This window comes from Phoca vitulina, unplaced genomic scaffold (genome assembly GCF_004348235.1).
Source record: "Phoca vitulina isolate PV1807 unplaced genomic scaffold, GSC_HSeal_1.0 scaffold15, whole genome shotgun sequence".
Taxonomy (NCBI): domain Eukaryota; kingdom Metazoa; phylum Chordata; class Mammalia; order Carnivora; family Phocidae; genus Phoca; species Phoca vitulina.
In genome coordinates, this window is record NW_022589718.1 from 10,546,685 (window position 1) to 10,564,906 (window position 18,222).

General features: G+C 39.3%; 1 protein-coding gene across 4 annotated transcripts in view; it reads left to right on the top strand.

Annotated features, from left to right (window-relative positions):
* FUT10 (fucosyltransferase 10) overlaps positions 1-17,943 on the top strand; it is a 72,306-nt gene extending 54,363 nt beyond the window's left edge. For 2 of the 4 annotated variants that reach the window (XM_032413488.1, XM_032413487.1), the window contains exons 4-5: positions 3,231-4,066; positions 14,371-17,943. In XM_032413488.1, the coding sequence (XP_032269379.1) occupies positions 3,231-4,066; positions 14,371-14,595 (1,061 nt within the window). In that variant the 3' untranslated portion in view covers positions 14,596-17,943. Of the gene's footprint in view, positions 1-3,230; positions 4,484-14,370 lie in introns of those variants that run through there. The other 2 variants (XM_032413486.1, XM_032413485.1) reach the window with 1 other exon arrangement.
* Positions 17,944-18,222: the final 279 nt, after the last annotated feature.

Below are 18,222 nucleotides of genomic sequence, written 5' to 3' on the forward strand. Positions count from 1 at the left end.
ACCATAGCACATACCCTCCCCAGTGTCTATCACCCAGCCACCCCATCCCTCCCACGCCCCCCACTCCAGCAACCCTCAGTTTGTTTCCTGAGATTAAGAATTCCTCATATCAGTGAGGTCATACGATACATGTCTTTCTCTGATTGACTTATTTCGCTCAGCATAATACCCTCCAGTTCCATCCACGTCGTTGCAAATGGCATAACTTGCCTCTCTGTTAAAGAGGCATTCCCCCACTTTTAAAGATGACCCCACTCCTACAAACTAAACAGAATTCAAATGGATGTACTAGAACCTCACACACTCATTTAAAAAAAAGCTGTGTTCTTCCCCCCCTTTTTAAATAAGGATTTTATTTATTTATATTATTTTTTTATATTTTTTTATCATATTCAGTTAGCTGTGTTCTTTTTTTTTTTTTTTAAAGATTTTATTTATTTATTTGAGAGAGAGAGAATGAGAGAGAGAGAACACCTGAGAGGGGATAGGGTCAGAGGACGAAGCAGACTCCCTGCCGAGCAGGAAGCCCGATGCGGGACTCGATCCAGGGACTCCAGGATCATGACCTGAGCCGAAGGCAGTCGCTTAACCAACTGAGCCACCCAGGCGCCCTAGCTGTGTTCTTTTTTAAAACATGAATATAAATAAACGTTTCTTGCTTAGATTCTGCAGGCTCCTTTTACTACCATAGATTGCATATGCAAGGGACCCTGCGCTCTTCTTCCCTTCCTTCCAACATTGAGGTTCCAGTAGCAACTTGGCTGAAGGTATAATGAGCTGGTAAGCTCTCATCTCCTAGTTATAATGAATGAAGGGCTCATGGCTCATAATTGGTACCAGTTTTAAGTCCTATTCATATTATCAATACAATCTGAGCGGACCTAGAAACTGGCCACAGAAAGGTCTACACATAGCCATTTTTAGTGCCTGTTATGCTTTACTGATGTGGATGGGCAGAGATGAAACCCAGGCCCTCTCCATTCTCCAAAGCACAGGAGGCAGGCGTTGTGTCTTGCTGCTTCCCTGCTCTGCATTTTGGGTCTTTGCTGTGGCACACCCAGGGTGAGGCAAAGAATCACCCATGTGCCATATAGCAGCAGTGGACAGCCACTGGGGTCTGAGTCACTCCCTCAAGACACCTGTGCCTGCCCCCCCCAATTCTAGACCCACTTTTGTTTTAATCATACCCTTCCAATTTTTTTTTAAAGATTTTATTTATTTATTTGTCAGAGAGAGCGAGAGAGACAGTGAGAGAGCACAAGCAGGGGGAGTGGCAGGTAAAGGGAGAAAAAGGCTCCCCGCTGAGCAAGGAGCCCATTGTGGGATTCGATCCCAGGACCCTGGGATCACGACCTGAGCTGAAGGCACAAGCTTAACTGACTGAGCCATCCAGGTGTCCCCATACCCCTCCAATCTTAATCTTACATCTTGATCCCTGCGTCTGACTCCTGTGGATTGGACTCTAGTTCTTCCTATCCCAGGCAAACGGCCTGGATTTTTGTTCTGCCTTCAGTGGAAACTTTCCGTTCTAACTCAAGTGGGTGGGTTCCCGTTCCCATTCTTGGCCAGTTGACCAGCAACCACTTCATGAGATAAATTGCTTTTCTCCTCAAATTCGCTTCTCTTTCAAGTCTTCACATTTGTCTGTTAACCTTTCTGACCACTTAACTCTATATGCCATTACATGTCAGGTGTGTAGATGAGCATTCTTTTTGATGCTAAAGGGCAAATATAGCAAATGCTGAGTAAACGAATACATAACCACTTTTATATGTTAGTTTTTCATTCCTGATCATTGAGAATAAAAGCCTGGTATCAAGATAGTAGTACTTTGTTCAGCAACTTCTCTGTGCTCAGTATATGTCCTCCAACGTAATTTTATTCAGTCTTTAATTATTTAAAAGCCTTTCTTGATTAATTGGTTTCTCATTGATGTACTGTTGGCACCAAAGAGTATATATTTATTTGAGAGAGTGTGTACCAGCATGAAATAATTAATTGTTATGAATTCTACCAGAGAATATGTTTTATTCCATTGGAAGCATTTATTTGGGCCTTTTTTCCCCCCAGTGAATGGTGGCAGATGGATTTTTTTTTTTTTTTTTTGGCCATTTCCTTACATTTAAAAACTCAAATCAGGGGCCACAAAATCTTCAGTGTCAGAAACACTTTAGAAATTTGGTGTTACATATTGCAGTATTGTCTTAATCGTTTCTCAGTTATAGAAATGACGTCTTCCTGATTGAGTCTCCATCCACGCTGTCAGGAAACATCTGTTCACCACATCCATCACTTCTGTCTGCACATGATCATGTTTCAAAGGTTTCTCAATTAATCCTGTGGAAGCTAGAATCACTCATAATTATAATCCTGTTATGCCTTCTTTATTTCTTGATGTGCTGGTTAATTCATGTCCATCCTGCAGTGGTCTGTAGCATAGTGCTATTATCAGCCGTTTTGTCTTTAAAAGCCTCTTGTCTACCATTTTGACTGTGATTGATTCACTGCACTTCGTTGAAATCGATCATTTTGGATGAAAAAAAAATCTATCCTGCATATTTATTCTGGCGACTTTTGCATGATTTCACTTTTTTTTCAGTGCACCAACCTGCCAAGCTGGTTGCTTTCCCCTTTTTGGCTTTCTTTCTCTTGCTCTTTTCTTTTTTATAAGAATTGTCTATTGCTTTCTTTCTTTCGTTTTTTTAAAGATTTTATTTATTTATTTAACAGAGAAAGATAGTGAGAGCAGGAACACAAGCAGGGGGAGTGGGAGAGGGAGAAGCAGGCTTCCTGCCGAGCAGGGAGCCCCATGTGGGGCTTGATCCCAGGACCCCAGGATCGTGAGCTGAGCCGAAGGCAGACGCTTAACGACTGAGCCACCCAGGCCCCCATATCTCTTTATTTCTCCTGCCCTCTCTCAGACAACACCTCTGGGAAGAAAAGCCAATTGCCAGAGGCAGTGGAATAAATTCTCCCTTTAGAACCAGGCTAGACACTACTCCCATTTCTCTTAACATAAAATCAGAAAGAGGGTCCCTCTCCTTTGTGCTCCTCTCTCTGAGCAGTTTCTAGGGTGAAAGAGTCATGATTGACTGCCAGGCATTTTGGCAACACTGTGACATGCTTCTTTGTAGCTTCAGACTTCTCTGTATTCTAATCTTACCAGGTAGACTCCAAGTTGGACACTAAAATTCTCTTGCACATACTAATATTTTCTTTTCTTCTTCTAGGCACTGACTTTAATATAGATAGCTTACCTTTGCCTCGGAAAGCCCATCACGACTGGGCCCTTTTTCACGAAGAGTCTCCGAAAAACAATTATAAGCTCTTCCACAAGCCAGTCATCACCTTGTTCAACTATACTGCCACGTTCAGCCGCCATTCCCACTTGCCCCTGACCACCCAGTACTTGGAGGGCGTAGAAGTCCTGAAGTCACTCCGATACCTGGTCCCTTTGAGGTCCAAAAACAACCTTCGAAGAAGACTTGCTCCACTGGTGTATGTCCAGTCAGACTGTGACCCGCCGTCAGACAGGGACAGCTATGTTCGAGAGCTGATGACTTACATTGAGGTCGATTCCTATGGTGAGTGTTTACGAAACAAAGATCTCCCTCAGCAGCTGAAAAATCCAGCCTCTATGGATGCCGAAGGCTTTTATAGGATCATTGCACAGTATAAGTTTATCCTTGCCTTCGAGAACGCAGTGTGTGACGACTACATCACTGAGAAGTTCTGGAGACCTCTGAAACTGGGGGTGGTCCCTGTGTATTATGGGTCTCCCAGCATTGCAGACTGGCTCCCGAGTAATAGAAGTGCTATTCTCGTATCAGAATTTGCTCACCCTAGAGAACTAGCAAGTTACATCAGACAACTGGATCATGATGACAGACTATACGAGGCCTACATAGAATGGAAGCTGAAGGGTGAGGTGTCCAATCAGCGACTTCTCGCAGCGCTCAGGGAACGGAAATGGGGAGTGCAAGATGTCCACCAGGACAACTACATCGATGCATTTGAGTGTATGGTGTGCAGCAAGGTGTGGGATAATATCCGGCTTCTGGAAAAGGTGAGCAAATGGAGGTTTGGCAAAGAGGCACTAGGAGGGCCATCTGGATGGTCTCTGCCATTTTGCATCCTTTGTCGCAGCCTTTTCACACAGCTCATCATTCCCATTAAAGAGGCCAGGCACTGCAGGGGGATGAATATTTCATTACTTTCTTGGAGGACTGTCATGAAGTTTATGAGTCATGTCCTTCTTCCTGAAGGCCGTAACCTTATTGTTTCTTCCGGAGGACACCATGCTGCAAGTGCTTGCTGGGCAGTGATAGAAGCAGGCTGCAGAGGAGGGAAGAAAGCCAAAAAAATAAAAAAATTGGGAGTTCTGAATCTCATCCACATGGTCAGTCCTTTAACTTTTCCATCACTGCTCTGTTTTCTATCAGACCCTTACATGCTTGCCTCATAGGTGCTTCTTCGAAACTTATTTTCAGGGGGCCTGGGTGGCTCAGTCCATTAAGCATCTGCCTTCGGCTCAGGTCATGATCCCAGGGTCCCAGGATCGAGCCCCGCATCTGGCTCCCTGCTCAGTGGGGAGCCTGCTTCCTCCTCTCCCTCTGATGTTCCCCCTGCTTGTTCTCTCTCTCTGTCAATAAATAAATAAAATCTTTAAAAAAAAAAGAAACTTATTTTCATTTCATGTATGCAATCAATTAACATCTCTCTCTCTCATCCCTGCTCTTTATCTTTCTGGCACACACATGCTTATTAATATAGAGAAAATGTTCAAATAATGATGGATAATCCTTAAAAGATTTCTTTTTCTTAAAGTATTCTAAAGAAATTTCTGGGTCCCTGGGTGGCTCAGTTGGTTAAGCGCCTGACTCTTGATCTCCATTCAGATCTTGATCTCAGGGTCATGAGTTCAAGCCCTGCATTGGAGCCTGCTTAAAAAAAAAATAAAAAATAAATTTCTTAGTATTGTCTTCAAATTTCTTGATGCTCTTAACATTTGGTTATTTGCTTACTTTACTTATTTTTACCAGGAATGGCCCCACTTTGTATATAACTAAATTTGTTAAAAGGTAATTTACTGAAAGAAAAAGAAAGATTAATTTCAATTACTTTTGAAATAAAAAAAAAGAGATTGCCCACATATACTACTTGGCTATCACCCATCATTCCCTTGCCTGACTTCCATATACACATAACATTTATCTAAATTCTCTGCAGACAAATAATTTTTGTTAAATATTGAAATGTTGATTTTGGCTAGCATATTAATTTCAGGTCAGACATAAGCCTATACAGTATGTGGAATTATTTTTGTGTATTGTATGTATACCATATAAGGCTTTCATATTCTAAATATTTGTATGTTTAGACAAATTAAAAATATTTGCAAGATCATTTTCCTCATTTTACTATAAAAATTTAAATTATTTTATCTGGTTTTATATAACAAATTTTTACTCGTAAAATCATTTATTTTAAGCCAAGTGTCTTGGTCAGCAACACGAACACTAAATATTATATCATTTCTCTCATCCTGATTTCCAGTGACTTCCTTTCTGACCTAATTTATAAGGCCACACTACAGCAAAAACCAAAATCCACACACTGCAAAAAACATGAGAGAAAGTAGAGGCCACATTAATTACCCATGGTATCCCAATTATTTCTTCTGAAAATCTACCAAAGCAGAAAACAGAACTTCTGACGGTGATGATTTGCCCGGGCTACCTATCACGATGCTTGCCAGGCTTGGGGATTATAGTCACAGAAAGCCAGAGAACTACACAAACCCTAACTGCTTCTGCACCTCACGGACACCCTGTTGGAATGATTGCTGGGGACTGGAAAAGAGTGTACAACGACACTGGTAGCTAGCTTTTTAAAAATCATAGGAGAATACATATATTCCTGCATTTCCAACAGAGACAGCTAACTATGGTGTTTCAGAGTGCCTGAAGGTGCTGAAGGTGGTGTAATTGAATGTCCTTCTCTTTGGAGTCTTTGAAGAGAAGTAGATGGAGTAGGTTGTCCTCTGGTGAGTTCTTTTTCCTCCCAGAGGGGTGGTGAGTGAAGATGATTAAAAGGTTTTGCTTGCATTTCAATGATTGTGCTACAATTCTTAAATGCTAATGTGCTCATTATTGAAAAGCAGAACAAAATATACGGTGAAAGTAAATTAAAGGTTTTCGACCAGTTCTTTTCACTTGCATTTATTCATTTGTTTTACAAGATGTGTTACAACTTACATATGGCATGCCTTAAAGTAAGCTACTTATATGTTTCTTCACTTTTTCTCTTTCAGCCAAAGAAGAGCTAAAAGAAATAATTTGATTTCCTCTAACTCCGATTATTTTTTTATCTTGTGGTTGATAATAATTTAATCATTGTACTTGGATGTAGAAAATACTATAAGAATATTGAATGCATTGCCCCTTTTTCTACTCTGCTCCTCCCCTGCTCTCCCTCCACACAGACCCAGTGAATTATCTACTGCTGTGTAAACAATATTGTCACAAACTTAGTGGCTTAAAACAACCCACACTTGTCATCTCACAGTCTCTGTGGGTTAGTTCATGGCTTAGGTGGGTTCGTGGAAGCCTGGTATCAATGTATCAGTCAGGGCTGGGTGTTCATCTGGAGGCTCAACTGGGGACGGGTCTGTTTCTAAAGTCACATGCTTGTTGGCAGATTCAGTTTCTTGAGGCTGTAGGACTGAGGGCTTCAGTTTCTTGCTGGCTGGAGGCTGGAGGCTGCCCTTGGCCTTTAGAGGCCACTCACAGTTCCTTGGTATATTGGCTTCGCCAGCCTGGCTGCCTGCTTCCTCAAAGCCAGCAAGGGAATGAAAGTGCTACAACGGGTGTGTATGTGATCATGTATACATAATCACATACATTCTCTCACCTTTGCTGTATTTTATGGCTTAGAAGCTAGTGATGGATACCATGCATAAGGGCATGAATACCAGGAGGCAGGAATCCTGGGGGCCATCTGCAGTCTGTCCACCACACCTATTGAATCCGAGTAGGCCTGTACTCTGTGTTGTATACTTTATTTATGTAGGGGAAAGTCTTTCAATATTGAATTAATTAATTTAGTCAGTTAAAGAACATTTACTGATGAATGATCCTGTTCTCAAAAAGGCTATCATAGGAGATATAACGTGGAATCATCACAGATACAACTTCACAGAATTGGGATAAACTTTTAAAAAATTAGCTTTGAGGTATAATTGATTACAATAAGCTGCACATCTTTAAAGTGTATGGTTGATTAATTGTGACATATACCTGTGAAATCATCACCACAATCAAGATAACAAACATTTCTGTCCTCCTTAAGAGTTTCCTCATGTCCTTTTTTAATCCATCCCTCTGACCCCTTCCTTAGGCAACCATACATCTGCTTTTTGTCACTTTTGGCAAAGAAGCTAAGTCAGTTTTCTAGAATTCTATATAAATGGAATCATGTAATGATTCTCTTTTGTGCCTGGCTTCTCTCACTCCACATGATAACGTTGACATTCATCCACAACACTGTGTGTATCAGTAGTTTCTCTTTATTGTTGTAGTTTGCACATACCAAAATGTCCTTTATCCATTCACCTGTTGAAGGACATTTGAGTTGTTTCCAGTTTCCGGCTGTTACAAATAAAGCTGCTATGACACTTATGTACAAGTCTTTGTATGGACCTAGGCTTTCATATCTCTTCTGTAAATACCTATGAGCGAAATGGCTAGGTCATATAGTAGTGTATGTTTCACATTTTGAGAAATTACCAAACTGTTTTCCAGAGTTGTTCTCTTACCTTCCCACCAGCATTGTATGAGATTTCCATTCATTAACAGTTGGTGTGGTCAGTCTTTTAGTTTTTGCCATTATGGTGGGAGCATACTGGTATCTCACTGTGAGTTAATTTGTGTTTCTCTAGTAACTAATGATTTTGAGTATCTGTTAATGACTTATTTGCCATCAATGTCTTCTCTGGGGATATGTCTCTTCAAATCTTTGCTCATTTAAAAAAATTGAGTTGTTAATCTTGAGTTGTAAGAATCCTTTATACAACAAATGTTTTCTTCCAATTTTGGGGTTGTTTTTCCATTTTCTTTTCTTTTTTTTTTTAGATTTTATTTATTTATTTGAGAGAGAGAGCACAAGCAGGGGGAACGGCAGAGGGAGAGGGAGAAGTAGGCTCCCTCTGAGCAGGGAGCCTGACACGGGACTCGATCTCAGGACCCTGGGATCATGACCTGAGCTGAAGGGAGATGCTTAACCAACTTAACCACCCAGGCACTTTGTTTTTCCATTTTCTTAATGGTATCTTTTGAAGTGTATAGCTTTTAATTTTGATGAAGTCCAGCTCATCATTTTTTTCTTTAATCATTTGTGTTTTTTGTGTCCTGTTTAAAAATCTTTGTGTAACCCAGGGTCAGTAAGATATGCTTCTATTTTATTCTAGAAATTTTGTCCAGCAAGACACATAGGTCTATAGTCAACTTACAGTTAATTTTTGTAATGCAGCATGGTGTCAGAGTTGAGGTTTGTTTATATGGATATCCAATAGTATTGGCACCATTTGTTGGAAAGATTATTTTTTCATGATTGAATTACCTTGGCTTTTTTTCAAAACTCAATTGGCCTTATCTATGGGTTAATTTCTAGACTGGTAAATATGCCTATATTTAAGTATTGTAGCTTCATAATAAGTCTTGAAATGAGATAGCGTCAATCTTCCAACTTGGTTCTTTTTCAAAATTATTTTCACCATTTTAGGTCTTTTGCTTTTCCATATAAATTTTAGAGTCAGTTTGCCAATTTATATGAGAATGCTTGATAGCGTTTTCATTGGGATTGCATTGAGTGTATGTATTAATTTGGGGGAGAATTGACAATATTGAGACATTTAATCCATAAGAATGATAGATCTATCCATTTATTTAGGTCTTTAATTTCTCTAGACATTACTTTGTAGTTTATCGTGTACAGGTTTTTTTATAACCCTTTGGTCAAATTTATACCTAAGTAGTTCACATTTTTTGATACTATAGCAAATGCTATTTTTAAAAAACTTTATTTTCTGCTTGTTTGCTGCTAGTACATAGAAGTAAAATTGATTTTATATGTTGACTTCATGGACTACAACCTTGTTAATTACACTGTTTAATTCTGTATCTTTTTTATAGATTTCTTAGGATTTTTTTTTACATAAATGATCATATCGTTTACAAAAAAAAAAGATGATTTTACCCGGACTTCCAATCCATTTGCCTTTAATGTCTTCTCTTTTTATCCCTTACTGCACTAAGACCTTCATTACAATTTTGAATAGTACTGTTGGGACCATATGTCTTCATCTTGTTCCCTGTCATAGAGAGAAAATACTGTTTTTCATTATTGTTTATGATGTTAACTGTAGGATTTTGGTTGATGCCCTTTATCAAATTGAGAAAATTTCCTTCTGTTCTTACTTTTATGAGGATTTTTATCATGAGTGGATGTGGAATTTGTCAAATGATTTTCTCTATCCATTGAGACAATCATATGGTTTTTCTTTTTTAGTTTATTTAATGGTGAGTTATAGTGATTATTTTTGAAGGTTAAACTGACTTGCTTTCCTGAGATAAACTTCACTTGGTTATAATGTATATCCTTCTTATTTATTGTTGGAATTGAATTGCTAAAATTTTTGTTAGGAATTTTTGCGTCTACATTCATGAGGTATACTGTTCCATATTTTTCTCCTAATGCCTTGGCTAGTTTTCTTATATGGTAATGCTGGTCTCACGTTCCCTTTTCTTGTGTTTCCTTTTTATTTTTTTCTCTCTCTTTTTTTAAAGATTTTATTTATTTATTTGACAGAGAGAGACACAGTGAGAGAAAGAACACAAGCAGGAGGAGTGGGAGAGGGAGAAGCAGGCTTCCTGCAGAGCAGGGAGCCCAATGTGGGGCTACATCCTAGAACCCTCACATCATGACCTGAGCCAAAGGCAGATGCTTAACGACTGAGCCACCCAGGCACCCCTTTTCTTGTGTGTTCTGAAAGAGTTTGTGTAGAATTGGTATTATTTTTTCCTTACATATTTTGTTCAATTTACCAGCCAGTCATCAATCCGTAGTTCTTTGTTTTGTTTTTTTGTGGGAAAGTTTTTAAGTATAAATTGAATTGTTTTAAATAGATATAAAGCTATTCCTCTTATTCATTTCTTTTTTTTTTTTAAAGATTTTATTATTTATTTGACAGAGACACAGCAAGAGAGCAGGGGGAATGGGAGAGGGAGAAGCAGGCCTCCCGCTGAGCAGGGAGCCTGATGCAGGGCTCGATCCCAGGACCTGGGATTATGACCTGAGCCAAAGGCAGATGCTTAACGACTGAGCCACCCAGGCTCCCCTTATTCATTTCTTTTTGAGTGAACTTTGGTAGATTGTGTCTTCGAAGGAATATTTTTTTCATTTTATTCAAGTTGTGAAATTGACTGGCATACCATTATTAGTATTCCTTTATTCTTTTAATGTCTGTAGTGTCTATATGTCACCTCCATCATGTCTGATATTAATTTGTGTCTTTTTTTATGATTAATCCAGATGTTTATCCATTTCATTGATCTATTCAAATAATTAGCTTTTGATTTCATTATTTTTATTTTGCTTTATAGCTTAATGATTTCTGTTCTTTATTATTTTAATTATTCTTAATTTGGGCTTAATTTGCTCTTTTCAAATTTAAGGTAGAAACTTGGGTCATTGATTTTAAGCCTTTATACTTTTATAATATACATATTTAATGCTATAAAATTCCCTCTAATCACTGCTTGAGCTACCTCCTACAAATTTAGATTATTATGTTAATGTTAATTCAGTTTAAAATATTTTCAGTTTTCTGTTCCGCTCCTAATCTTCCTTCTCCACAACTGATGAAGGTCCATGGGAAAGAGCTTTAGAGTGGGTTTGAACTCTTGTTTTGTGTCTGGGGCTCCTAGGGATTCCAAACCAGCATAGTAGCCCATACTTCACCTTTAAGAATGTGTTAAAAATTTAACTGACTTATTACCTATTTGTATGATGACCACCTCTTTCTCCTGTGTTCTGTCAAAGGTTAAACAGATCATGTATCCATCTCTCTTTAGAGGGTCTTGTCACTGTGGAATTCAGTTTACTTGGTTGCTGTGTGATTTCAGTTCCCTGATGGGCTCAAGAAAATTTATGAATTTATAGTTTATTTGACTTTGTCCTTACTGTTAAAATAGGAGCCATGTCCTCTTTGGAAGCAAAATATTTGTTAATCATACTTTAGAAACAGCTTGTTTTTCTGCCCAGAACCACAGCTGGAAAGTCCATTTGGGATGCTGAAATTTACGTACTTCTAAAATCTCATAACTATTTCATCAAACACACTTCCTTCAGGTCATACTGTGAAATATTTCTACAAGAACACTAGAGTTAAGAGTCCATTTCATAAGATTCTTTTCTTTGTGATATCACCTCAGATGTAACTTTGTCGTACACTGTTGAATGGACTCTGGAGTGGGCAGGCAAGGAAACAGAGTATTATTACTGGCTTTCTCATATAAACAGTTATGCAAGGTCAGGGTTGGGAAGGCCATCCAACAGTATGTGGTCAGTATGCCTACCAGCCGACTGGTGATTCAAATATCATGAACAAGTCATCTGCTAATGATCTTGGAACATTTCCAGTGTTGGCAATTTCATTATTTTTTAAGGCAGCCCATTTTATCTTCTGTTAGTTTTGACATTTATATTGTTCTTTGTTTTGAACACTTTCCCTTCTCTAGTCCATTCTTAGCTACCAGCTTCTGACTCTTTAGTTCAATGGGTTATAGGCTTGCATCTGTACCTATCGGTCAATAAATGTGAGCAGTGGCTTCTCAAAAGTTCTTTCATGGTAATCACGTTGGGTTCTCCTTACTTGATTCTGTTCTGCTCTTGCTCCAAAAACAATTTCTACCTAGCCATGAACTCTGGCTAAAGTAACCCCAGTTTGAACTTACTTCTGGTTTTTTGAAAAAAAATTTTTTTTGTATTATTTTATATTATTGTTTAGACTTCCCAGATTTTAAGTTTAGCATTTCCTAGTGGTTTGCTATTTGGATTTGTGTTCTGGTTCTCTGTACTCAGTGTTGTCTTGGTAAAGAAACGGTGCTCTAGTTCCAGGCCCTTGGAAGCCAAACTCCATGATCATTTGTCAGTGGTCCCTAAGAGCAGGGAGGATTTAAGCAACTGTATCCTTGTCCCTCTTCCAAGAGGGATGTTAATTCATTCTTCTACTTAGAGTCCCTTCAGATGCTTGAAGAAAGCTTTATATGCATTCTAGTCATCTCTTTTTCAGGCTACACCCTAATATCTTCTAATATGCTTCTAATGGTAGGTTTAACAAAGAGAGAATATGTTGATCCAACCATAGGTAGGTACCCAAATTATTGTATTTCCAAATTGATTTTTCTCCTCTGCTTTCTAATTTCCTGGTGGGTGAAGATTCTAATTATTACAGATCCAACACATTATAAACCCTATTATCTTCGAGTTAAAATTTTTTTTAGAAAAAGATATATATGCACAAACTTAAACTATTAAATAATTCTGCAAAGTTAAAAAAAGAGCAGTCTTTTATTTTCCCCTTCCCCCCTCCCCAATGGCAATCTCTTACCACCACATTTAGCTAATTATTTTGGTATTTATTCATTGTTTCTAAATAACATGCTTATACACTCATTTTTTTTGATGTTCAGTGTTTATGTGATCATGATTGTGCACCTGCTATTCTGAGATGAACCATGTAGTGTACTGTGATCTGTTTCCCTCGCCTGGACAGCTTTTTGTTTCCCTCTCATTTGCCTTCTTGTTTGATTATTTTTATATGTACGTATCACTCAGTCAATCCTTGTTGATTGTTTAACTCTCCTTTGAAGATGTTCAGATCTACCAGACATCCAGTTCATTCATCTTGTTGAAGAAATTGCTCACAGAGCCTTCTGAGCCTCCCCAGCATGCTGGCTGCCCTCGCCACCTTGCGTGGAGCACCAGCCTGAGAGCTCCCTTCCCCAGCATGTGGGGATTTTCCTTTCTTATCTTGTTCTGACACATCTCTTGCATGCTTGTCTCCCTTTTCCTCAGTTCTGCTCTTTTGTTTGATCCTACCCTCGTACAGCTTCCCGAGAAGGGATACACAAGGATGTCTGAAATGTCTTCATTCTACTCTAACACTTAAGCAGTAGTTTAGCTGAGTGTAAACTATCCATTTTTCTTAGAATTTGGAGGCATTTTGCATCGCCTTCTAAAAGACTTTTAATTTTGAAATGATTTTAGATTGACAGAAGAGTTACAAAGATAGTACAGAATTCCTGTACACCCCACACCTGGCCTCCCCTATTGTTAACATTGTACATCACCATGGTACATTTGTCAAAACTTAAGAAATTAATGTTGACCCACTGCTCTTAACTGACCTGCACACTTTAGTCATATTTCACCAGTTTTTCCACTAAAATCCTTTGTTATCCTTTGTTCCAGGATCAAATCCAAGATACCAAATTGAAATTAGCTCTCATGTCTCCCTAGTCTCCTCCAAACTGTGATCAGCTATTCAGTTTCCTTATTTTTAAGAACTTTGATACTTTGGAAGAGCAATATTTTTGTAGACTGTCCCTCCATGCATTTGTCTGATGTCTTCTCATGTTAAAATGTAGGTTATGGATTTGGGGGAATATGACTGCAGAGGTGAAAGGGCCCTTCTCTTCACACCATATCAGGCGACACATCATATCAATGTGACTTATTACTGATGATGTTAACTTTGATCATTTGGTTAAGGTGGTATTTGCTAGGTTTTCTCTGTGAGTTTACTAGTTTTCCCTTTCCATTAAGCGAGTCACTAAGTCCAGGCCATGTTCAAAGGGAGAAGAATTAAGCTCCACCTCCTTGAGTGCAGAATTATCAAACAATTTGTGGACCTATGTCTAACGAATAAATATTTGGGGAGAGGTATTTTGAGGCTATGCAAGTATCCTTTTTCTCCTTAAAGTTTTCCCCACTAATGTTCATTCATCAGTTAGTCTTACCATTGCTTTTTAACTTCCAGTGTTAATGTCAAGAGATCTAAAACCATCCTAACTGCCAATCCTCAGAATTAGATGTTTCCTCTCATGGAGGTTGTAGAATCTCTTCCTTCTTTCCTGTGTTCTGGAATTTCGTAAAAACGTTTAGCAGGAGACTGTTTGTGTCACTGTGGAGTGAAGATATTTGCTTTTAAAAGGAAAAGTATATGTTGGGTTCTGTTATTTTGAGGCAGGAACCCAGGACTTGTGCTTTCTTATATATTTAATTCTTTTTTCCTTTCTCTCAACACAGGGTTTACCACCCAAAAAATGGAAGGCTGACGTGACGCACCTGAGTTGCCCGGAACCTGCGGTGTTTGCTTTCTCACCTCTGGCTCCACGTTGGAGCTCTTTGCGGGACATGTGGATACCAAGCTTTGAGCAATCCAAGAAAGAAGCCCAGGCACTAAGGTGGCTGGTTGATAGGAATAAAAATTTTTCAGCTCAAGAGTTTTGGGCCCTGGTATTCAAGGACTAATTTCTACAAGTGTCAGAATGATATAGACTAGAGCTCTCTTGAGGTTTATTTTCTAGGTTGCCTTAATGTATGAATATCATAGTTACTTTGTTGACTATCCTTTAGGATAAGGAGTACTTGCTGCAGTACTCATGATGAGCCCTTGCACATAATGGATGTGAATTGCCCTTAGGGGTCACCTCTATATTTTTATACTAAAAAAGTAAGTATTTCTTACGGTCACCTTCCATTTACATGTCTGGACCGATGTACCTGCCGCCTTTTGTGGAAATTCGGCTAATGTGGATTGAGTGCTCCCCTCCCTGCAACGGAGGCAGAGGGCGGAGCTGTGGATTCTTGATACTCACCTCACAGTCTGCAGTTTATTAGTATTTGGCAAGCCCAGTGTCCTGATGCTGAGCATGAACGTGAAATGCATTAGAACTTGGCAATGAGAGATTCCATCTGTTGGTTTCCAGGGATGTAAGTGAGTAATAAAAGCTGTGTGAATTTTATCCGCTTTTTCTCTTCAAGTCAGAAGAACGTATGCCTGTCTGCCTTCTTACTCTTACTACCTCTCTTTCTTCTTTTCATCTTGCCCTGCCTCCTCCCCCACCTTTCCCCCCCGAAGTGGAATGTCTTCTGAAGATGAGCCTCCTCCTTGTGTGTTTTGAAGAGTGAGATGTTCTCCATGGTCCCTTATCCTGCAGAACAGAGTAATAATCATGTGATCCCGGCCGGACACCCTGTACCCTCCGATCAATGTGAGAGTGGATGTGAATGGCCCCCAGGAACTCTGGTTGTGTTGTGTAGGATGATGTACAGCCTGTAATAGTGGGCAGTCCACTCTGGTGGGTGAGCATTCCTTGTCATTTCTGATCCTGTCACAGAGAAGTTTCGGCTGTCCTGTCGGGAGCATCCACTGGAGCTCCTTGAAAGACAAGGAGACAACACTGGCTCGCATTTTCTTCCCATGTGGGGGTGGTGAGGCTTTTAGAGGATCCTAAAGCCTGTTGTTACTGGACGTATCCTGGCTTTGGTGCTCTTTATTGTGGAAAGACGTCAGCTCCCGAGGACAGGAAGAGTCCCTGATTCTCATGTCCCCTATGTGGTGTGCGGGTGAAACTTAGGACAGCTCCCGTGGTGCCAGCTACCCCTTTACCCCAGGCCAGTGCCTTCGTGTGCCAGCCATGTGCAATCTCTTCCACGAGGAGTGCTCTCTCTGGCTGTGCAGGGGGAATGAGGACTGAAACCAGTCCATTCGCTCAGGAACAAGAAGGGTCACATTGCTGGGTGGGAGATGGTTCTATGACTGCGTTTTTCCTAATCCCAGCACTGCCATTAACTGAATATGATTTGGTACAACTCTCTTAACCTCCCTGGGCCTTAGTTTTTGCACCTAAAAAGAAGCGATTGGGCTGGTCATTGAAGTTCTTCTCTGCATAATGTTCTTTGCTTATCAAAATTAAGAAGTTTAATTTTGTAGAAGTTTTTACTCAGGCAGTAGCAAATCATTTAGAGCCACTGCATGGTTTTCAAGGGAAGAAAGCTCTTTGGAGGAAGAAGCATACTTCTTGGGTAGTATTAGGGATAGAAAGTAGGTTATCTCTGCCATTTTTTTTCTGATGATATCCAAAGGGAAAGCATTGGAAAGGGAGAGTGTTTGTTACAGACCAGATTTTAAATTGTATATTAAATGAGTTTTGTTGTCGTACTCTTAGTAAAAAGACCAGGATGTGATGTGTGCATTTGGTGAGGTATTATCCGAGAGATCCAGTTCTCCATAAATGCCTTAAACAAATACCCAGTGCTCATATGCTGCATATATGTTTTAAGCCTCAATATTGCGTGTAGTTTTGTTCTATCTTGGTTCTTCATAAAGACTCCGTAGACAAAATTCTGCCTAAACTTTTCTGAAGTATGTAGCCCTGAACAAATTTAGGGAAATGAAATAATTGATTGTTTAATGGGGCATAAACATCTTGTAGGGGAAGAGGATGGAGGAGAGGGAATTCCGTGGGATTGAAAATGAGGTGTGTTTCAGAGAAAATAAATTAAAGTTCTTTGGGACTCTTTGAGTACCCATAGATTTGAGACTTTAATTATTAATATTTTTTTTTTGTTTAGCACATGTGTCTTCTGTAATAGGATTTGTATTAATAAGATGGTACCCTCGTCTGTGATAATTGCTGTCATGGAGTGAGAGGTGTGGCCCCACTGTAGCAGGATTCTTATCTGCAAATGGGGAGCTGTGCGGTTTTGAGTTCCATGTAAGTCCCCTCAGTGACATTGTATCCATTGATCCCATCAGACCATACCTTTCTCTTTACCACACTGTCTCCATTTGTGAACTATGATTAAGAGAGAGTCCTCTCTCACCGGGCTGCTGTGAAGAATGGCTCATGGCTGTGAAGGACTTGGTATGATGCAACATTCTGTTTAGGGCGTCAATGCGTTTAGCTTGGATTGTTCTCAGAGACCGATTTTCTAAGTGATATGACAAGGTGGATAGAAACCTTTTCAGAAATGTTGAAGAAAGGGCTTACTATGTTAGTCAATAGTCTTCAGATCTTCACCTGAAAATGAGGTAACTTTGACCATTGATCACATAGCAATTATAAAATTTCAGAACCTGATTGTGGACTGGCTTCTTTGTTGCTCTTAAGAGCTAGAGTCCAGTAACTAGAGTATCAGTTGATATTGTCATTATTAGTCACAGATTGAATGCAGTGTTGTATGCGCTACTGAGAAGTGGAAGACATAAGCAAAAATGAACGTCCTTGCTTTGAGTCAAACGTAGATTACACATAGGAGAACAAACCTAATATCTATAGAACACTGTATGAATCCGAGCACAGCACAGACCTGAACTTGAAATGTCCAGTGTTATACTGTGCATTTTAAAAAAAACCATTAGTGTAGCTCATAATTCCTGCTAAAGATGACAAGGCATTAGGGGACTCCAATGGAGAGTTAGTTTTCAGTGAATGATATTATCTGAAGCATCATGTGTACAACTCTACATAAATAACATATGTTTTTCTTGGAATCTTTAAAGTATAAAATGTAAAAGTTCACAGGCTGAGAATAATGGTGGTTAGTTTATGTTTCAAATAACTTTGCAATCCTGAATGTTCTATAAAGCACTTTCTTACCCTTCTTTAGGGAATTTCTTTGTTTTCATTTTTGTTGTTGTCATTAGTGATAATTGTCTTTGCTGCATAATTCTAATGTCGACCTATATCTTTATTTCTTCTGATTATAGAAATAAAAATGCTTACAAAACTTGGAAAATTGAATTATGAACTATGACTCTTGTAAGAAGACCTAGTTTTAGTCCCCAACTCTCCAGTATACCATCTAAAGATGATATCTTGGGGGCGCCTGGGTGGCTCGGTCAGTTAAGCGTCAGACTCTTGATTTCAGCTCAGCTCATGATCTCAGGGTCATGGGATCGAGCCCTGTGTTGGGCTCTGCTCTCAATGGGGAGTCTGTTGGAGATTCTCCCTCTCCCTCTGCCCCTCCCACTCATGCTCCCTCTCTCTCAAATAAATAAATAAATCTTTTTTTTTTTTTTTTAAGATTTTATTTATTTATTTGAGAGAGAATGAGAGACAGAGAACATGAGAGGGAGGAGGGTCAGAGGGA